The sequence below is a fragment of the Hippoglossus hippoglossus genome, chromosome 11, assembly GCF_009819705.1.
Source record: "Hippoglossus hippoglossus isolate fHipHip1 chromosome 11, fHipHip1.pri, whole genome shotgun sequence".
Classification (NCBI taxonomy): domain Eukaryota; kingdom Metazoa; phylum Chordata; class Actinopteri; order Pleuronectiformes; family Pleuronectidae; genus Hippoglossus; species Hippoglossus hippoglossus.
Window position 1 is genome coordinate 1,604,286 of NC_047161.1, and position 23,674 is coordinate 1,627,959.

General features: G+C 46.6%; 1 protein-coding gene across 4 annotated transcripts in view; it reads right to left on the reverse strand.

Annotated features, from left to right (window-relative positions):
• Positions 1-616: 616 nt before the first annotated feature.
• dbpa (D site albumin promoter binding protein a) overlaps positions 617-23,674 on the reverse strand; it is a 40,793-nt gene continuing 17,735 nt past the window's right edge. For 2 of the 4 annotated variants that reach the window (XM_034600941.1, XM_034600942.1), the window contains exons 4-5: positions 19,713-19,969; positions 14,514-18,029 (exon numbers count right to left, since the gene is read on the reverse strand). In XM_034600941.1, the coding sequence (XP_034456832.1) occupies positions 17,814-18,029; positions 19,713-19,969 (473 nt within the window). In that variant the 3' untranslated portion in view covers positions 14,514-17,813. Of the gene's footprint in view, positions 637-14,513; positions 18,030-19,712; positions 19,970-23,674 lie in introns of those variants that run through there. The other 2 variants (XR_004615469.1, XR_004615468.1) reach the window with 2 other exon arrangements.

The window sequence follows — 23,674 nt, forward strand, 5'->3', positions numbered from 1 at the left end:
GAGGGAGGGAGGCAGCAGGTAGAGAGAGAGGAGGGAGGGATGGATGGAGGTAGAGAGAGAGGATGGAGTGAGGGAGGGAGGCAGCAGGTAGAGAGAGAGGAGGGAGGGATGGATGGAGGTAGAGAGAGAGGATGGAGGGAGGGAGGCAGGCAGCAGGTAGAGAGAGAGGAGGGAGGGATGGATGGAGGTAGAGAGAGAGGATGGAGTGAGGGAGGGAGGCAGCAGGTAGAGAGAGAGGATGGAGGGAGGGAGGCAGGCAGCAGGTAGAGAGAGAGGAGGGAGGGATGGATGGAGGTAGAGAGAGAGGATGGAGTGAGGGAGGGAGGCAGCAGGTAGAGAGAGAGGATGGAGGGAGGGAGGCAGCAGGTAGAGAGAGAGGAGGGAGGGATGGATGGAGCAGGTAGAGAGAGAGGATGGAGGGAGGGAGGTAGAGAGAGAGGATGTGTTTGTGTTGATCGGTGAAGAAGAAGAAGGAAAATGAAAAACACTGGGATTCCACTTCCTGCTGGTTTCGTACACATCTTCCACATAAATTCAGACTTTCTGTGAAAATACCAGTTTGGTTCTAATTTGATGTATTTGTGTGTGAAAGAGAGAAAAGTGGTTGCATGTTTAACATCTGCTCCTCCTCCTCCTCTTTTCCTGGCAAATGGTCTCCTTCCTCCTCTTGGATGTAAAGAGGGGGGGGGGGGGTGACGTGGCCGGAGGGATGATGGAGGGACAGAGTGAGAGAGATAAAGGGGAGGACGAGGGGAGCGATGCTGAGGAGAGGAGGTGAAAGGAAGGAGGAGGGAGATGAAAGCTAACGAGGCTCCGTGATGAGAGGAGAAAGTGGAAAGTGACGAGTCATCACGAGAGGAGAGTGAACGAGGGGAAAATGGCAAAATCATGAAAAGAGACACAAGGAAGTCGTAGTAACGCTGAAAGGACGGGAGGCACTTTGAGGATCACAGCGGGAGGAAGTGGTGTGAGGAGTGAACACACACACACACACACACACACACACACAGACACACACACACACACACACAGACACACACACCCTCCTGCCTTCGCCCTAAAAGCCTACAGACCCGTAAATCTCCTCTGCAGCTGAGCAGTAACGCTCCTCTCTTCATATTCCAAATCCCATGATGGTCGTATTACTATAATCTGCACTGAACACACACAGACACACACACAGACACACACACAGACACATACACACACACACACACACACACACACAGAGTCCATCAGCCATCCTGGGGCCTGTACTTTACCTACATCCTAAAATAGAATGATGGTTTGTGTTGGGGCGACTCTGCAGGACGTGGTTCTTTATCGACGTTCAGTGACAATATGACGTTAAAGTGAAATCACTGCACGAAGCTCCGACAATAAACAGAAGTGCAGCATCTTGAAATGTGAAAGATCGTCTTCTTCACATTACAGGTTTGTCCTCGCTGCTGCTTTGCCCACAAAAACATTTATACTTTATTACACCTCTGTAATAAACGTGAACTTGATGCATTTAAAAGGGACGGTTGGGTTTGTGCTCTGCTGTGAAACCGTTTTTATATGACATGTTTTGATTTGATAGGATGTTAACTAAATCGTAGTTTTGGCAAACCCGTATTCGGGTGATTTCCCCAAAGAACCGTCGCTGCTTCACTCAACGTTTCTTTCTGCAGACTCCAGGAGCGTCTTCCACAAAGTGGAGCGTGAGACGGAAGGAATTTGCAACTGAAACCGAGCGACACAAATCACCACGGGAGGTTCTGGGCCCCTGAGGGACCATGTGGCCTCGGGGACGTTTCCCTTCTGTCCCTGGTTGTAATCCAGCCTCGCTGAGCTCGAGCACTCGGTCGACGTCAAGCCTGAGCAGCTGCTCTCCGGCGGGGGCTGACTTTTAATGTGATGAAATCTGTAAGAGCTCAAGAGGTCCCACAGGGAAACTCTGCACACTGTACTTACTGTGAATTAGAAGCTAGCAGCAGGTAAGCAGGCGAAATAAAGCACCTGAACGAGATCGAGAACAAGTTTCCTCATGTTCAGGTTCACTTTCCCCCGTCACGTCCCTGAAAAGGTCTCAAATCACGTCAGTCCATTAGCTGCTCAGTCGCCACCGCGGCCAGGAAGAGGCCGAGCTTTGTTTGGGGCGCTAACAACCGACCTTGTTACAGCTTCACCTCGATGACACAACACAAACACGCTCGCACCGACGAGGCCCGATAACAAGCTCTGCAGACGAGGCCCAGCTCGCGTGGCGGAGCAGCCAATTAGAGAGCAGCAGCCTCGCGCCGCACCGCCGCTGCTCGTGATAACGATGATGGCGGCGATGATGGCGCCCGCACCGCCGAGACCAAACAAGACGTGAAACATCACCTCCTCCTTATCGCTCTTTGATTCCCCGCGAGAGACGAAGGACATGAGGAGAACGGGACGAGGAGGACGAGGAGGAGAAGGAGGAGGACGAGGAGGGGAGACAGCAGGAGAGATGAGAGGCTTCAACGAGGCTTCGTCTAAAATACGCTGGTTTTCTTTCCATGAAGTAAATTTAGAGTCTTAACAATAATGAAGCATGTACCCCCCCCCCCGTTCCAGCTCTTTCTAGAGGATCCCGAGGTGAAATCCAAACCCCCGACTCCTATGTCTGAAACAGGGAAGTTGACAGAGGTTCCCGAAGCTCCTTCTCGTGGAGTCTGCTGACCCTCAAGTGACCAGGAGTCCGTCTCACCTCTGCACTCCAACACAATCACGTCCGGACGCTGGATCGGAGGCTGTGGCTGTCAGACCTCAGGTGCAGGGGGACCAATAAGGAGTCCACTCTGCACTCGAGCAAGGACACTGGAGGCTCATGGGAGTTCTCCTACACTTGTTCTTGTGGAAGTAGAGAAAGTTAACAGCCGTGCCTGGACCGTTCTGACCTTGAGTAACAACAGTTGTTGTCTGTACAACTTCCCCCGTCAGGATGTGAAGACGTGTCCGAGAGGCACACGGAGGATTTGGTTTGTTGACGTCAGTTTGCACCTGGATGTGAAGGGAACCAGGAGACTGAATTAGAACCAATCAGTGGAGGAGGTTCGGACGTCTGACGGCTTCTGGACATCTCCCCCCCCCCCCCCGAGAGGAGACACTAACCATGTCTGGAGTCTGTCTCCTCAAGCATCCAAACCCAGTCCAGAGACATAAGTACAGCACTGACAGCACCCCCCCCCCCCCCCCCCCCCAAAACATAAAACCTGCTTTAACCTGAGGTCTGGACAGTTGAGGAGTTTTACTCACATCTGATTCACAACTGTTTCCTTTTGGGCAGCGTATTGTTGTTATGGTCGTGTGACACGATTAGACAAAAGGTCGAAGCTTCAACATGCAAATATCCCTAAAAACAACATGTATATACTGATTAAACAAATAAGATACAGTCTGATAAGCTGTTTAATACTTAATAACAATAAAGTCAATTAAAGAGTCTTGATTTTCGATGAGAGAGAAGAGAAATAAAAAACCTTCCAGGAGCCGTTTGGCTGCAGCGAAAACAAACAATTTAAATTTGAGCCTGAACCAGTTTGACTCCACTCTGGAATATTTGCTCATTTAAAAGCAGCAAATAAACAAGGTCGAGTCTGGTGATCCTTCATCTGCTGCCGTCGTTCCTTCAGGGGACAAGAATCCAACATTAATTAACATTTCACACGCTGATTTCACTGCTGGTTTGGTTTTACTCTTTCAGATTTCTCATCGTTCATTAAGCTTCCATTTATTTTCATTATTAATTTCGCAACATGTTTCAAACGCTTTTCAAAACTTGCACACATTTGTTTTGTTGTGTTGTGTAAATGCATCTTTATGTTGCTGCACTTAAACGTCACCGTTAATCCCACAGAAAGCCGCCGTGCTTTAATTCTGTACAATCCAATCTTAACCAGATTCGCATTTTCTATCCGTCCTCGTTTTTTTCCTCAGAACGTCAACTCGTTCTATCTCTGGCAGCTGAGGGCACGGACACACACACACACACACACACACAGACTCACACACACAGAGCTGAACTACCGCCTGATGTCGACAAGGAGCTTAAGTGTGTGTGTGTGTAGTTTCATTTTGCCTTTAGCTATTGCAACCCACACACCCATGGACACACACACACACGCAGAAAGTATGATTAGGTGGAAACTTGTCACTGCCACTGACATGCATGAATATTGATGTGGGAACGGGCAGGCTGCTGTCACACACACACACACACCAACACACACACACACACACACAACACACACACACGCGCACACACACACACGCGCACACACACACACACACACACACACACACACACACACACACACACACACGGCCGAGTATCCAGAGGTGGAAGAAATGCTCATACACAACTCATGTGAGGTGACTGAGAAACAATATCCTCCCTCGCTCTCTAATTATATCTCCCTCACTCACACTAAGTGCACACGCACACACACACACACACACACCACACACACACCACACACACACACACACAACACACACACACACACGGTGAGCAATCTATTCACATGCATCATTAACATGCACACACACTATGCGTGCATGTCAAGTACATCAGAGTTTCACACACTCATCGAGTGCAAACAAGCCTGAGCGCTTAAAACATCTCACACACACACACACGCTCATGCATGACAGAGCACCCCCACCCACCCCATCCCAAACACCAACACACCCTCTCCCCCCCCCCCCCCCCCCCCCCCCCCCCCCCAGCAGCTGTTTCCATGACAACGTCCAATCAGTAACCGGCATGCAGAGAAACAGCCAGAAGCCTTTTAGAGCAGCGCGAGGTTGATGAATTCCAATGGAGGAGAGGAAGAGGAGAGGTAAAGAAGAGAGGGAGGAAAGAGGAGAAGAGGAGGAGGAGAGGTAAAGAAGAGAGGGAGGAAAGAGGAGAAGAGGAAGAGGAGAGGTAAAGAAGAGAGGGAGGAAAGAGGAGGAGAGGAAGAGGGGGAAGGAGGCAAGGTATAACAGAACGAGTGATGTGAACGAATCAGGAGAGGAATGAGAGCAGAGAGGAAGAGTGGAAACCATGGGGGGAGTGAAGAGGTGAAGAAATAAAAGATAACGTAAAATGAAAATAGGAAGTAGTGAAGTTGTGCGAAAGAAGGGATGGAAAAAAGATGGAAGGAAGTAAGGAGGGAAATGAGACGTGAAAGAGAGACAGATCAGTACAGAAGGAACGAAGGAAAGAAAGATGAAAGTAGGAATCAAAGAAGGGACGAAAAGGAAGGAACGTCTTGAGACGATTAGGAACTAAAGGGAAGGAAAGAAAGAGGGAATCAAAGAAAACCATACGATAAAGAGCAGGAAGGAAGAGAGGAAATGGAAAGGAATGAAGTGTAGGGGTGAGAGAGAGAGAGAGAGAGAGAGAGAGAGAGAGAGAGAGAGAGAGAGAGAGAGAGAGAGAGAGAATGTATGGCAGGAGGAATGTGGGGGTCAAAGGTCGGGTTCCAGAAGGGGTGGGGACAGCAGGGGTGGACGTGATGTAAGAGGGTGAGGCAGTGAGAAAACAGAGGCCTGTGTGTGATGTAACAGAGAACATGTTTACTTTTCCTGGAAAACCTCCGGCCTCCTGGAAAAGTCTTTTCAGGAAAGTCTGCAGCGTTTTCACCTGAAAGACTCTGACGCTGCTGCGAAGGACAGAGAGTCACCTGAAGTTATCCAGACGCTCTGCATGTGAGAACCAGGACAGACGCTCTGGATGTGAGAACCAGGACAGACGCTCTGGATGTGAGAACCAGGACAGACGCTCTGGATGTGAGAACCAGGACAGACGCTCTGGATGTGAGAACCAGGACAGACGCTCTGGATGTGAGAACCAGGACAGACGCTCTGGATGTGAGAACCAGGACAGACGCTCTGGATGTGAGAACCAGGACGGCTGCTCTGGATGTGAGAACCAGGACAGACGCTCTGGATGTGACAACCAGGACAGACGCTCTGGATGTGAGAACCAGGACGGCTGCTCTGCATGTGAGAACCAGGACAGACACTCTGGATGTGAGAACCAGGACAGACACTCTGGATGTCAGAACCAGGACAGACGCTCTGCATGTGAGAACCAGGACAGACGCTCTAGATGTGAGAACCAGGACAGACGCTCTGGATGTGAGAACCAGGACGGCTGCTCTGGATGTGAGAACCAGGACAGACGCTCTGGATGTGAGAACCAGGACAGACACTCTGGATGTGAGAACCAGGACGGCTGCTCTGGATGTGAGAACCAGGACAGACGCTCTGGATGTGAGAACCAGGACAGACGCTCTGGATGTGAGAACCAGGACAGACGCTCTGGATGTGAGAACCAGGACAGACGCTCTGGATGTGACAACCAGGACAGACGCTCTGGATGTGAGAACCAGGACGGCTGCTCTGGATGTGAGAACCAGGACAGACGCTCTGCATGTGAGAACCAGGACAGACACTCTGGATGTGAGAACCAGGACAGACGCTCTGGATGTGAGAACCAGGACAGACGCTCTGGATGTGAGAACCAGGACAGACGCTCTGGATGTGAGAACCAGGACGGCTGCTCTGGACGTGAGAACCAGGACAGACACTCTGGATGTGAGAACCAGGACAGACGCTCTGGATGTGAGAACCAGGACAGATGCTCTGGATGTGAGAACCAGGACAGACGCTCTGGATGTGAGAACCAGGACGGCTGCTCTGGACGTGAGAACCAGGACAGACACTCTGGATGTGAGAACCAGGACAGACGCTCTGGATGTGAGAACCAGGACAGACACTCTGGATGTGAGAACCAGGACAGACGCTCTGGATGTGAGAACCAGGACAGCTGCTCTGGATGTGAGAACCAGGACAGACGCTCTGGACGTGAGAACCAGGACAGACGCTCTGGATGTGACAACCAGGACAGACGCTCTGGATGTGAGAACCAGGACGGCTGCTCTGGACGTTTTCCACCTGACTGTTCCCCACATTTTCCCACAGACTGAAAACGGCACGAAATTCGATTCTCCGTTTTTAAACTTAAATTTACAAACAAGAAGAAGAAGAAGATCATGTGACCTCTGTGTTCTTCTGTCACGTGCACATTTCCTTCAGCTTGTTAAACCTTCTTAAAAAGCTCATTAAACCAAGTGCAGCTCCGCGCTCACCGCGTCAAACTTTGCTTTTATTCTCCGTCTGATAAATCGACATGTTTGGCGAGTAAATGCTTTCACTCTGCGGCGGCGGCGGCGAAATGCAAATCAGACTTTGAGATCTTCCTTAACAACAAGGTCTCGACCCGCGTCGCTCCTCGGTTTTATCTCTGTGCCGTGAAGCCGCTGTAATTAGCCGCAGAGCACGATGTGGTGATGTAGAGGCTACGCAACATTAATTAGACAAAAACACAAAAACACACACACACACAGACACACACACATGCAGGGAGATGTGGTTCAGTGGACAAGGGAGACGGCAAATGGAGCAAACTGGATGAAGAACACTGTGTGTGTGTGTGTGTGTGTGTGTGTGTGTGTGTGTGTGTGTGTGTGTGTGTGTGTGTGTGTGTGTGTGTGTGTTGGAGGCACATGCGTGTTTTTAAAACGCTTTTCCCAGAAACTCATTAAGGTTAATTGAGGCAGGCAGCCTTCCATAAACAGCCATTAGAGGAGCAGCACTTACTGTAACACTGGATCACTGAGTCTCTTCACACTTCACATCTCCGCCTTGTTCCCCAGTCACCAATTTAATTTGAAAATCTATCAAACGCTGTATGAAATAAATACTTCCTGTCTGGGGGGGTAGAGCGCCAGTTTGCAAACTTTTCCCCCCCATGGACTTAAAAAAAAACACTAATAATAAACTTTCGAAGGTGCTTAACAATTTGAAGGGAAACAAAAGGAAACTCAAAGCAAAGAGGAAACTATTTAATTTAAGGAAACGTGTATTTTGGCATATTTCAGTAGAAAGTTTCTCAGTTGGAGGTCATGTCTCCACCGAGGCTCGACAGTCGCTGAACTCCAACCACGTTTTATATTACACACTTATAAATAACAGTCTTCTAAACTTTATTTCATCCGGGTCCATGAATCACAAATCAAAAAAACACTATCTGGCAATTTTAAATAAAGTGAAACCTACTTCCTGGATGCATCATAAAGTGCATTTCTCGTTTCTGACGATGTGGCTGCTGAAGATAAAAAACTTTTAGTTTCCATTACAAACAGGAAATGATTCATCAGTATATAATAACACTGGTCACCACAGGTTTAGCATCATTATCTTCAGTTTGTCTAATTCCAACAATCCTGAAGTTGCAGTTTTTCTCAGAGGCGGTTCTCCAGACCACCCACACACACATTAATTAAACTTTAGCTTGAATCAGCCCTAATTTAATGCACTCTAATGGAGAAAACTTAAACTAATTAAAGAACTCCCTCTCTCTCTCTCTCTCCGCTGGTTATTTGCACAAACGCACTTAGTGCCGCTTGATTTACCCTTTTTCCTGTGTGTAATAACTCTTTTTGTCGACCCAATATTCACAGTGTTTGGATCCTTTTCAGCTTCTATGTTTCAGCCGTGGCCCCGAATCAGGATAAAGGCAACAGATCGAGCTGCAGAGACACAGACACCGTCACGTCGTCAGCAGCGCCCGCCACACGGGGTGCAGCCGAGGCCGCGGCGCCCGGGCTCAGGGGCGAAAGTCAGAGAGCAAGGATCGATTTATCTGTGGTCACATGGGGGGGGGGGGTTATCGGGTTTATTGAATGTGTGAGACTGAACGTATGAGTTTGATCGACTGTGTGTGTGTGTGTGTGTGTGTGTGTGTGTGTGTGTGTGTGTGTGTGTCCCGACTGGTCAAAAAACAACAACAACAACACACTAACATCTGGATTTTTTTCTGCAACGTGAATGGAAACAATCGGCTCTCACTCCCGGGTCGTGTGACTCTTCAGTAGAAACAGTGATGGACACGTGACGCCTGGATGAACTTGGATTTGTTGAGAGAGCGCCTCGGTTTTCACTGCGTTAGAACGTCGAACATGATGCACCATGGGAAAAAAATAGGAAGAGAGCCAATCAGAGCCGAGCGTTTAGCTCTGGTGTGCGAGTGGTGAAGAGGCCAAATGAAACAACAGCATGCGAGTGAGATCCAGGCCGAACAAACCCCAGAGTTCACATCTGTCTCCTCTGCACATCAGCAGCGCCGCCCTGCTGTCTCTGACTCCCCCCCCCCCCCCTGTCGTCCCACGTCCATCTTCTCATTAATCAGCTCTCGTCCCTCCAGAGAAACCAGGAACCGTCAGCGGGTCCCGACGAGGCCACATCGTCAGAGAGGAGACGAAGGCGACGGGAACAAACTCCAGTTCTATAGAGTGACGCAGAAAGATCCGTAGTTTGATCCATAGTTTCCATCTGTTCTGGACACGTGTCTTTAAAATGCTTCTCAGCTGATTGGACCAGATCACATGACAGCAAAGTGTAAATTGGACATTGAGGACGGATTTGACCGATTGGGTCGAAACCTCTCCGGACGTGGTCAGAGACACATTGTGAACTATGCGATGACATCATCCATCAACATACCACAACTACTACTTGAGCAGGAATATGTAATCGTGCACAACCTTCACAAACCGGTGAGGTCGCAGCAGAAACACACAACGCTGGTGTGAAAGATGAACATTATTTAAGTGGAGGGAAGATGACACCAAGCGAAAAGCAAGAAAACTGAATAATTCTGCCTCCAGGACGACTTGTGGACATGAAGATAAAATCAGAGACTGTAAATGAAGATGGAAACTTGAACTTTCTCCCAGGAAGCAGATCACAGTAGAATGTAGTTCAATGTGTTTTTATTCATGTTTTTTTAATGTACTTTAATACTTTGTATCTCAGAAACTTCACATACCATCATCACACTTGGTCCATATTGAGAAATAATGATAATAATAAACTTGCAATAGCTGAATATAAACTATAAAAAACTATAAATCATGAATCCAAATGCTGCACATATTAACACATTGATATTATACACAAACACACTAACGCACAGATAAACTACACAAAGAAACACAAACTGATTCAGGAACTGATGATATAATCCTCCATTTTATATTCTGCTCAGGTTTACACACTTGACCTGACGTCAAGTACAAAACTGCCTCATGGGAATTAATAAAGCTGTGTGTGTGTGTGTGTGTGTGTGTGTGTGTGTGTGTGTGTGTGTGTGTGTGTGTGTGTGTGTGTGTTTATTGTATCAATCCATTATGTGTCAGTTTCCTGTTAAAACCTTGTATCTCCAAAACATCGTCTTGAAACATAATTATCAACTAATACATAATAACAAACATCACTAAAATAAACACACACACACACACACCACACACACACACACACACACACACACACACACACACACACACACACACACACACACATGCCGAGACCATTCATCAGCTGTAAATACCTGAAGACTGAGAAATGCATTGTGGGACCTCGGTCACCGCGACCTGTCTAATCCCTCTGAAGGCCAATCAGATCAGGACGACTGATTGTCTCATCAGTATGCTGCCGCTGACATTTCACTGTTCATCACACACACACACACACACACACACATACACACACAGAGACACACACACACACACAGAGAGATAACTGATGCAGGTACATTTTACTTTTTCAGTTGAAACTTTGGGTGAAAGGGTTTATTTTAATTCTCAACAACATCTCATTTCTTCACAGACTCAACAACGTGAGTAAAGAAAGTCAAAGTAATGATGATGATGAAAAATGATTGACAGGTGAGACGGACTCAGGATTGGTCGAGCTCATGCGACGGGAGGTCAAAAGCACAAGATGGCAGCACAAGTACAAGAGATATTTAATCTTCTTCAGCCTTATTGAACGGACTATGATGCCGAACACCACAGATCAGGGTGGAGGTCACATTTAAAAACACATGATGCACATTATTCATGTATCATCTTATCATAACTGATGATAATCCACCTCGATCATGTGAAGTGTTGAATTTATTCCAAACACAAATAAAACCCCGGAGGAGAGAGGAGGTTACTTCAAGGTTTTGTGTGTTTTTACATCCCTGCTGTTTGTGGTGAGAGGAAACAAACACACACACACACACACACACACACACACACACACACACACTGGACCTCACAGGGCCGGAGGAGGCGGCTTGTGATTGACAGCTGGTTGGGATCAGGTGGAGCCGCGGCTGAAGGTTTTTCGAGGGCAAACGGAGCCTCGGAGACATTTAGAGTGACGTCCTCACAGCGAGTCAGAGAGCGACACAACAGCAGATGTGACAGTTAAACCCAGATCTGAACTGCAGACACACACACACACACACACACACACACACACACACACACACACACACACACACACACATACAGACGCACACACAATCACACAAGGTCAAGCAAATGACCAGGGTATTTTTGATGATAGCCATAAATGATTCAAGAGTTTGCCTTGCTGCCCGTGTTGGATAAAAACACAAACACACACACACACACACACACACACACACACACACACACACACACAGGCATGTTTGGGTTCAGACAGACTCACAGTTTTTAAGAGAAATAAAATGAGGCTTTAGAAGAAATTTAAAAATGTCCTTGAATGATACAAACTGCAATTCTGACTAATTTAATTTCTTCTCCCGGAAACACACAAGTTGTCTTCAACAGTTTTTCAGAACAAAAACAAAAACCTTGATCGTGTCTGAAAAGTCTTAGTTTTAGTTTGAGATGAGAACTTGTCCCTAAACTCTGCTAAAGAACATGTTAGCGTCTTGAAGCTCGTCGTTTTGGTTTCACCGTTAAATTTACTGTTTATCACTGAACGCTGGATATTACCCATGATCCTCTGCTTCCTGAACCAGAAGAGCTGCTGCTGTAACAAATCCACCGAACTCTGTTCAGAAATCTTCATGTTTTAAAAGTCTCCTGCTGAATATTGGAGATAAACTCTGGTTTTTAGCTCAGCTTCACTCTTCAACTTGCTGGAGCTGATTGTGACAGTTGAAAGAAGAAACATTCTCCATATTCACAGTCACTGAAACATCAAACTCATTTTAATTAAGCCGCCGGTTTAAGGTTAAAAAGATGAATGAAAACACAGCATGAGACCAGGAAATGACAAACTTGATTTTATAGAAATAAACAACTAAAACTAATTAATCAGTGCTGCTCAGTTTAAGAGACGTCCACCTTTTATCTCCCAAAAACCTAATTTAGTTTTTTTGTTTGTTTGGTTTTCTGCCCTCTGGCTTCGTTCATCCCACCGTCACGTAAAAAAGTTTCAACTCATTTCATCATGATGCAGAAAGTCGTGTGAAGCCAACCACAAGGAGGCGCTGCAGCCCCCAGGTCAGCACGACTTCTACATTCCTTACACAACCTGAAGACACTTTCCTGTGGAGGTGAAGGGGAGGAAAATACTTCTTAGAACTGGTGTGTGTGTGTGTGTCTGTGTGTGTGTGTGTGTGTGTGTGTGTGTGTGTGTGTGTGTGTGTGTGTCAACCATCTGGTTCCCATTGAGTCTTGAGGTGGAACATTGAACTCACCTCTCACCCAATTCTCCTGTGTGAAGAAGACGACGACACACACACACACACACACACACACACACACACACACACACACACACACACACACACACACACACACACACACACAGGTTCTCCACACACGACTCTGGACTCGTTTCTTCTCCTGAGTCTTCAGGTTCTTCTATAATCACCTGATTCTGTATTTTTGTTGATCACAGTTCATTTCCTGTTCCTTGAACTGTTTTAAACATTTTGACACATGATTCATACAAACATACAAATGAAGAAAAGTCGGCGACAAGAGGAAACTTCAGTCTGACTTCGGTGAATTCACCTTGAAAACGATCCCCAGTGGAAAGATGTGGCTGCATGCGGTGAAATGCATCTCCGATTCCTCCGGGACTCCCCCGGGCTCACTGTAAATAAATTCAGCAGCAGGGTTACAGGGCCTGGCACCACCTGGCACAGCTTGGCACAGTGTGGCACAGAGCGGGCCCACGTAGCACGCTCTGGCGGCCGAGTACCCGCAACAGCTTGGGCAGATGGTCGGCGCCGTGACGAGGGGGTGCTGCTGACGCAAACATCGGCGAACAGCTGAAACAACCCACCATTTACAGGTGGTAACGCGAAGCCCCTCCACACACACGGGTCACACAGACCCGGCTCATGTGTGGGTTACATAACTGAGGATGATGGGGGGGGGGGGTTCAGTGCCTCACATGTTGAGGACCCACAATTCCTAGCAGTACCCATGGAAACACACACAACGCGTCCACACACTCTCAGTGAACACACACGGTAAACAAACGACACACACTCTGATCGGCTGTGAGACAGCAGCGTCCGAGTGCCTCCCAATGGCCTGTGGCTGCACTTCTCTCATTTCATTTATTATTCCATATCTCACACGACCGGTCAGAGGCAGCATCACAACATCACACACAGCGTCATGCACAGGTTTGAGAAAGATGTATAAAGTTTATCAAAAATGTACTTAAATCTATTATGTTTTATATCAACAACTGTGGTCAACGGATGGAACGAGTGTTAGATGTCAGGAGATCATGGGAGCAGTAGATCCATAATATTACAGGTTCTCTCCTGTCCTTGGCCGTCAATAATCTTTAATAATAAGATAATATAGATAATAATCTATAACCTATCACACATGTCTTTGCACCCACACTAGGATTAATAATCAGCTCCTATATCTTATAGAGGAGACATTTGCAATTGAGGTTTTGGTGAATGTGTTTCACAATCTTTATATTATGGCTCACCTTTCATAACACCAATAACAATAATTATAATAATAATAGAACTTTTTACCAACGCTACAAGACACTTTACACAGGGTTTTTTCTATATGTGTATCAATAAATGTTTATCCGTCACCATTAAACTGAAATATGTTCCTTTTTGCTCAGAAAGAAGAGAAAAGTTAAAAACATGAATTATACTTAAGATCAGGGGTTTGTGGTTGGGTTCAGGTCGGAGGTCACCAGTGTGACGAGGGACAAGCAATCAATACCTCACAGTAATAAACCCAGATATCAATCAAGATCAGGATATTTTTCTTATCGACCAACAATTTACCGTTTAAAAGAGCAAAAGCAACAAAGCTTCAGCTCGACTTTCGACACTTCCCCGACTTCTCTGACCTTCACCCACAAACTGAAAACTCCCTGTGAGAAGCTGACACGTTATTTCATCTACATTTTGGATTTGTGTTGTATTTTTATATTTTCTGGGTTTGAAAGTGACGTCAGGTTCCTTCTGTGGAAGACCTGCAGGTCAGGTGACCTTCAGAGGAGAAGCAGTGTGGATAATGGATGGATCAGTATTTTCTTTACACACCTGACTCTTTATACATGTTTCCTGTCTCATGCCTGGTTTGTTGACACCTTCAGATGACACAGCAAGACACCAGAAGAACGGCCTGTGAGTGAGGAGAAGCCTTTATTGATGTTTGGAGGGAAAAGACCACATATCCCATGATCCCTGTGGGCAGCACAATACGGGTGAGGAGTCGGGGGGGGGGGGGGGGGGGGGTTGCGCCCATGGGACTTGTAGTTCATAACAGTCACAACAAGGAGAAGTTAGCTGAGAATCCCCAAAGTAGAAGGAGAAGTAAAAAGGCTGCGTACATGATTGTTATCGTCGTTATTATTGTTGTCCTGGTTTACCCGCAAAGCCGTTTTTTTTTTTTATCGTACAGCAGCAAAAGTGTCAGCGTGTGAGGAGTGGGCATCAAACGCCCGCCAGAAAAGAAGGTAGTACCACGTTCAACATCACAGTCACATAGAAAAATAGCACTGTCAAAAAAGTTTCTGAAACGTCTGTGAGGAAATCCCAAAATCTCAGATATCACAAAGACAGAACGACGGCGTCCGTCCTCCACCAACGGACGGAGACGCGAGAAGCTCGGAGACTTTTTCTTCCCGGGGGGGGGACGTGAATTCAAAAGTCCGAGTGTCAGGTTTAAACACATTCCCCCAAAAAGGGAGATTTACGAGAGAATAAAATTCGAAGCTGCTTCACGAAAACGGCTGAAAAGAAAAAAACAACAACTTGTGTCAAAGAACTTTCAACTTCAGCTTCCGTCTCCAAACAAAAGTCTCAACCGTTCACCAAACCCCTCCCCCCAAAAACAGCAACTGTCCAATCACAGCTCACCGATGGAGCCTTGGATTTCTAAACGTGCTGTTGGAAGAGCGACGCTCAGAAATGAAGGTGTAAGGAATGGATCAGCTACGATAACGTTTTCTTGCTTATCAATGTGAGGCAGAAATATGATTAGCTATCTCTGTTATTGTGTCGGGGGACAGTTCACGTTAAATAAAGCCCCGGAGACACCGTTAGACTTTTGGTAACCTAGCTTTAGCCCCAGTGTTTTTAGCTTTAGCCTGATTATGACACGATGACTCTCACAGGGGTCGTCTCTTTAAACGAGTCCTTCCAGCATCACTACACAAACACTAATTTAAAAACTGAGGGAGTTCATGTCACGGTCTCCTGGATAACTGTCACTGTTACCATAGCAACATACGCAGTAAGTTCTAGAATGTTCAGTTTGACAGGCATAGCAACAGTTGCCAAGGGGGTGGGGCTTAGCAAACTGGTTAAGTTCTACGTTAAGAATAATAAAATCCAACAGATTTGAAACGCTTGGCAACAGGAAAGATAAAAAGAATACCCCCCCCCCCCCCAACCACCACCACCCCGCCAAAATAAAACAACACAAATCCTGCGATCAAATCAAAGACATTTTTTGCATGTTTTTTTTTTTAATGTGTATTTAATACCTCAGACAAAAACACCTGAGAAGAAACTGACAGAATGATTCCAAAGTTTTTTTTCTGTAATATATTCAATTATGTATATTACAACTATAATCACATAATTCAAGCATATATCATATACACATATATATCTAGTGAGAGAATAGTTTAATATTCAATAGTACAGTTGTATGGTACAGTAGCAGTAGGGTGCATTTCTTGTTTCTCATTGGGTAAAGTTTGAAGGAGAGGTATAGACAAGTGTTTGTGTGTAAATCTATATACGATTTATCAATACAATATGCAACAAAAGAAAGAAAAATAAACAAAAAGAAGGAATAAAAGACAAAGAAAGGGTATAGGCAGTTCAGTACTGTGTTTGAGTAGTGTCTTATTGTGTGTGTCTGCATGTGTGCGCTTATGATTCTGGTCATAGTGTGTGTTTGTGTGTGTGTGTGTGTGTGTGTGTGTCAGGTGAAGGATCAGATCAGATCAGCACCATAAAAGTCCATTAACAACATCAACAACAACGATAAGGGTTAAATCCAGGGTGAGGACTGTGCATGTGTGTGTCTGTTGTGTGTCTGCATGCTGAACGTTTCAGTCACTGTTCAATCTGGGCAAATCAACACGAAACCAGTTGGCATTTCATTTCTGCACCTCCTGGACAAACTGAGGAGTAAATAGAGAGAGAAAGGCCGCAGCCCCGTTGTGTTACTATGAACAGTTTGTGTTTCCGAGTGTGTGTGTGTGTGTGTGTGAGCACCGACACGTTCACATGACGAAAAGCAAACCACACATCTGCTCACATTATTCCGCTGGATTATTACTTCCTGTTTTTTTTCTCTCTCTCTTTCCTCCTGCATCCTCAAAAAATAAAAGCCCTGTGATTATTTCAAAATCAGACACGGAATCAAATAGAAGTTCGACAAATCAAGTGCTCGAACGAGCCCACAAAGAAAACAAACCAACACAAAAATTTCTCAAAACTATACAATTTTTGTTTCACTGTCTTCCTTCCAACGCCCGACGCCGAAAACAATCGTTACTAAGAAACCTCGCCTGGTCGTCACACCGTGTGAAATACCTGATTCAACCATGATACATTCTCTGTGATGCCTCCGCCTCCGACTGACCTGCTCCGTGAAATTGAAAATAGATTTTTTTTTTTGTTGTTTAGCGATAAAACAGCTGGGAGGAAAAGCTTTGTGTGGCCCCGCGACTGTCCAGCTAACAGCCCCTCCCCGCCCCATATATAAAATATACAAAAGATTATCTCCAAAATCCTCCTCCGGACTATCTCTGCTAATAGAAAAATATACAATAATCCTATGTCAAAATCTCTTTGCGTTATGGACGAAAACCCTGCACCTCCTCCTCCTCCTCCCCCACTTTGCTGGACTAGTCTTGCCTTCCTACCCAGTTCAAAAATATACATGTTTTATTTTTGTTCTATTTATAGAAAAAAATTACACATCTGACCTCTCCTGGCTTGTGTCCATGCCTTGAGCTTAGAAAGTGAGATTTCACTGGCATAATGTGAATTCAACACCCTGTTTGAACTGGCTGGAGCGGCACGAGGACGCACTACCTGCAAAGACGTGGTGCGACACCGGGCGTAAGCACCGAGGGTGGCGGAAAGCTGCCGAGGTGACACAAGGTGGCGATACAGTGCGTCGTGTGGAGTCAGCGAAGCGGCATCGAACAAAGAGTCAAACTATGGGAGGACAAAATGGCGTCGCTGTGCGTTCCTGTCGTGACATCCTGAAGCACAGCGGACACACGAAAACACACGTTTGTGTTTGCGCCCGGTGTCGCACAGCGCTTACTGCAGATCTACGCCGGCTTCCCCCCTCGCCACTTCAACTAAAGTGCTGCTGTTGTTGGGTTGCCTTGTACCCTTCTGCGGTCTCCTCCTCCCCACCCCGCCTCTTCCTCCTTCTTCCTCTTCCTCCGCCTCACAAGTCTCCGTGCCGGTTCTCGTACTTGTTGATGATGTTCCTGCAGCGGCCCAGCTCTTTCCTCATGTCGGCCACCTCCTGGCGAAGGGCGGAGTTCTCCCGCTCCAGGAAGGCCGCCCGCACCGAGATCTGGTTCTCCTTCAGCCGCCGGGCGTCCCTCGAGCGCTTCGCCGCCTCGTTGTTCTTCACGCGCCGGTTCCAGTACTTCTCATCCTGCCATCAGCGCCGGTGAGGTATGTTGGGGTATGTGGGGAGGAAGATGGGGGGGAAAAGAGAGATAATAGAGAGAGAGAGAGAGAGAGAGAGAGGGATGAGGAGGGTGAGTTGTGTGAAGAGAGGGAAAGGAGGGGAGGAAAGGAGGAAGGGCAGAAGGAGAGAGAGCAGAGGCTGAATAATCACAACAACAGAAACCGTGACAGTTCACCGGCCGAGGAAAAAGCTCCTGGAAGTTTTATCACAGATGAAAAGACCGGGGGGGGGAATTATTCTGCTGATGTATCAACAAGTGACGGCTTCCGAGGATGGTAAAAACTTTAGGGATGCTCTACGACGTGTTAAAAGATATTGGATCATTAAGAAGCCGTGGCAGCAACAGAGCGAATTCTAAACAACTGAAAAGCTCAACATAAATAACGGAAACAGATTTTGCGAGCTGTTGCGTAGACACGTCCTCGATCCGGACGTTTTGGGGGTAAAACGGGTTCAGTTCCCACGTAGTTTAGGGTTGGGCTAACCCTAACCCTCTGGTCCCTTTGTTTGAAAAGCACAAAGTTCCTGCAGTGGAAACGTACTGTAGCACCTTCACCAAAATACAGCTAAATAGAGGATTTACATTTGCAGCTGGCAGTTCATTATTAAAAAAGTTACCTCCGGATTTAATCCTCAAGATAAACGGAAATGTTGCTTTAATGATCTTTCTAAATAATTTATTTAAAGCTGTCAACACGTTTATTTGAATTTATGTAAAAATGTCATTCTCCTTCTTAATTTAAAATGATTAGCCAGACTTTCCTGACTCCTCGTTTACGATGCGCTGCTGAGAACCCGAGCTTCACGGATCATTTATCCAAACCTGTGTACGAATCATTTGTTAAAGCGGCAACGACTGAAGGTGAGCGCCTTCGTCTCTCCATAAATTCCCGACGCCTCCGGAGCTGCAGCAGCTGCTTCGCACGAAGCTATAAAACCCCGAGCCATTGATCACAGCTCCTCTTGTTGTGCTACGAGCTGACGACAAAATAATTCAGGACCCTCGTCAGGAGGAAGCGATGATAGTGAGCGTCACGCTGCTTTGGTTTTTTCCACATTAATACCGGAGCTGTCAAAGCGCCGCCTCCTTTATCACAACACAGCTCCGGCTCTTCAGGTGAATTCTTCTGAGGTATTTATCTTTTGAAACCGTTATAAAGGGGCCGAGGTGAAACTCACTGCACCTTTAAAATCCTTGTTTCATAGTTAACTCGTTTTCTTTTCAATTAATTTCTGTCTGGAGACAAACGTCTAATCTCACAAGAAAGAATTATACAGCTGCTGCAGTGGAATCATCAAAAATGAGAGTTTGATATTTGATTCATAAAATATGATAATTAATTTGACTTTTACTGGAAACAGGTTGAAATGAATTCATCAAAAATGATTTGATCATAGAGAATATTTAAGACTAAAACTCCTACAAACTGCAGATGAAGGTGTTCCAGTGTCAGGAAACTTTAAAACAAACGAGGCACAGAACAGGAAACGTTCTTAAACTATTAAGTGAATGAGGAGACTCAGCTCATTAGCCACAAAAATCATGTGTCTATAAAACATCATACATGATTTTTAGCCTTTTCAGATGTTTATAAGATCAACCACCTAAACGTGGTCAGACCAGAAAGCTGAGACTTGATGTTGTACCTTCTGCTCATTGGGGACCAGCATCTTTCGAGCCTTCTTGATCATCGGCTGAGGTTTCAGCTCCTCGTCGCTGAAGCGGTGCCGCCGCGGGTCAAACGCCTCCTGGCCCGGCACGCTGGACAGAGCCAGGTCCGCTGGGTCGGGGTCAAAGTTCACCATGATGTCACTGTTGCTGCCGTTGGCCGCCGTCGGAGGCCCGGGGGGCCCCGGAGGACAGGTAGAGGTGGGAGACTGGTCCTGAGGCACCGACTGACCACCTGGGAGGAGGAAAGAGTTCGTAGATATCAGGATACAGATCTTCAGCTCTCTGTCAAGTCGCTGGAAACCATTTTCAACTTTTCTATAAATTAATCTGACTGAACTAGTTTGAGCCCGAGAGAAAACGACTTGAACCGGACCCGTATCCGACAAACCCGACCCTGACCCATCTGGACCTGACGGGCTCGGGTCGGGTATCTACAGCTTCGTTCAAATGTCTAACCAGCGCCTCAGACACACAGGTACAGGACAAGAACGCTGAGAGCTGAAGTGGAGGAGTGACATTCCTCCACTTTACTACTAATATTACACTTATATTAACCTTTAATAATAAGAATCAAGCCATGAAATCACACGTTAATGAAGAGGATACACAGAAGGTGGACGCTGGTTAATTATCTGTGCAGAAGCAGTAACATTGTGTTGAATCAGAACGAGCAGGACTGGCTTCACCACTGGTTTCACCGTCCAATCAACATCATCGTCTGAGATTAGATCCCATCTGGACGCTCACGTGTCCCAGAGCAGCGGCCGGAGGCCAACGCGCACCAGATTAATGACGAGACACAATCCCCGACGGAGATTTGATCTCATCCGACTCTGGACGCCGCCTGATGCAGCAGGAACGTGGACTGTAACCACGTCTAAAGACCACCAGAAATATTCAATTACATTTTCTTTCTCCTCCATATCAGCACATGGGACATGGATCCTCCCTACGTGTGTGCTGCCCTAAAAGAAACACACAAAATGGAAATTTGGTTCCACTGACAAAAGTGAAGCCAAAGCATCTGGATCGCCTCCTGGTGGCCGGCTGCAGTAAAGGTCATACAGCTCTCTCTCTCATGTCCACACACACACACACACACACACACACACACACACACACACACACACACACACACACACACACACACAGAGTCATCAGACACATCTGTAAACTCAGACTGGGTCACAACATTTGGTCTCAACTGACACACATGACGGTACGTGTTGATTTGCATGTAGAGCAGTGATGGGGGGGGGGGGGGGGGGGGGGGGGGGGGGGGGGGGGGGGCGACCGCCTCTCGGCTCATGTCGGCTGGGATCGGCTCCAACCCCCAAAGGACGAAGGGCGATGAAGAGGATCTGATTTACATTAGATTTGTGAATGTTTAAAAATCCCACAAAGGTCAAAACCTCAGAGAACCAGAGGGGCGTCGCACTACTTCACGTCTCCAGGCCTCTGGCTGCAGTCACATGTTCCCTCTCCCCCCCCCCCCCCCCCCCCCCCCCCCCCCCCCCCCCCCCCCCCCCCCTCTCTCTCTCTCTCTCTCTCCCCCCCCCCTCTCTCTCTCTCTCTCTCTCCCTCTCTCGACCAGAAGAGGATTACCCTATAGACACTGGACAAAATGTTCAAATTGAACTCGCACACGGGGTCGAAGGAGGAAAACCCGGATGTTTGTTTTTCTTTCTCCATCACATCCAAACATCCTTCATCGGTTGCAGCTCGTGTGTTTAAAGACGAGCGGACACGTCTCCCCTGGAACTCGACTGTGCACAACACACAGAGCATCGGAGCAGGATGTTTCCCAGAGTCACTGCAGTGACGCAGAGTCACCACAGAGTGTCAGTGTGAAGCCAGAGAGGCTCGGGGGGGGGCAGCGGGTTCACTTCAACGCTGGATGTTCAACAAGCAGAGAGAGCAGGATTTTTCTTTAACCCTTCGTGGAGCGGACAGGGAGAAAATCTGCTGGTTTGACTCAACGAATGAAACGACAAACATTAAATCAAAGGGATCCGATCAGAAATCAGTTTCTACACTCGATGACAAATCTATTTAAACGAGAGAAATCTAATAAAATAACGTCCAGGATGTTAGAAAGCTGAAGTGATGCTGATAAAACATTCAACTCCTCCACGATGCTTTTCCCCTGCAGCTATTCTGCATTATCTCTGCTTTTGTGAATGCAACACACACACACACACAAACACACAAACACACACACACACACACACACCAGGGCCGAGAATAGAGTCTCTATTTTCATATCTCCAAACCCACTGGTCATGAGACGTTTCACAGCCATTTTTGAGCCACTTGATTTTTCCCAAACCTTTTCCCTTTGGGATCGAAATGTTCGCTGAGCAATTAACCAGAACCGGCCTCGGCTCTTCCATCGTGGCAGCGCAGATTATAAATAACTGCAGAGCTGGTGACCAACATCGAGGGGAACGGTTGTGGAAAGACGTCACGTACTTGAGTGTAGTTAAACAGAAAAGAGATGTTCACACTGAGTAACTGGACTCGTTAGTTTACTTTTTATTAAAATACCCAAAACGATCGATTTTCTTTAGATCTGAGGAAAACCCCCCCGGTGCATTTTGTTTTATCTCGTTGTTTTTGTATCTTTGTGCATCCGGAGCGTTTTGTGAACCCGAGCGTGTCAGAGCAGCACGACTGACGCTGATTCGCTGCCTGACCGCCGCTGCGAGCTGTCAATCATTTTATTACGCACGTCAACCACAATACCACAACCCAGGCGACTCTGAGGAATCAAGCCGACACTCAGAAGAACCTCCAGAGGGAGCAGGAGCGGGTTCAGAGACTCTGTGAATCGTGGTTTCTGATGCTGAACCGATCAAATCTTCTTTTACGACTGTGTTTGCATCCAATCGTTGGACTTTAGGGAAGTTGATCTGCTCGTGAAAACCTTGACTTTCACACCATGTCCACGCACGAGTCCTGACACTTTACAGTTAGACAAATACTGTCTCCACCAACAGAAGGTAGCTGTGGAGGTTTGGATTTACAGTGGGGACTTGAAGGCATCACCCTGCTCTGTTCCAAGCTGCAATCGCAGGACGACGTGTAAACAGAAGTCACGTGGACGCGGATGCAGAAGCCTGTTTGCCGAGCGGAGGCTTCGGGACCTGTCGGCCTGCACAGTTTGGCAGAAGAAACCAAACCCGATGAGAATCTGTTTTCTTTTGTCGGAGGCTTCGGCTTCCTGGCGCAGCTCTGAACTCAGTTCTGCTGCAACACAACTTGCATTTCACATAAATACCAGACAAACTATTAAGATATTGTTACGACTAACCACCAAAAAGACATATAATGCAAACAAATATATAGTTATACTGTACTTTACACCCCCCCCACGATAGTATATGAACATGGAGTGAATGGTTAGGTGGTTTTAAAGAGTGTTGAAAGTAAAGTGAAGTAATTACTTTGCCAGCTACTTGAACTCTTCCTGTAAATGGAGGCTGGACTAAAAAACAGAACATGAACAACAATATGACAACAAACGGTTGTAATAATATAAAATATGTCCTAATTTCAGAAGTTATAACCCCCCGACATGTAAAGCCTAAAGATTTCAAAAACTCCCATGATTCCTTTCTTCCCTGGAAACAATCAGCAGAACGTGATGAAGCGTTCAGCAGCTCAGGTATTTTCCTCTGTAGCTGGTGGAGAACAAAACTGGAGCTAAAAGAGGGCGAACAGAGGAAAGCTCCGACTGCTGGACGTGGAAATAAAGATCCTGTTTTTTAAATGAAGGATCCACGTAAAACCGGTTTAACCTTGTCTCACTTCCAGACTCGACTCAGGTCGACACTCTGCATCTTATCAACTGATAATTGAAAAATCTTTTAAACTTAACGAACTATGTAATAAATGTAATAGTTTGAGTTGCAGCCTTACATCTATCCCCCCCCCC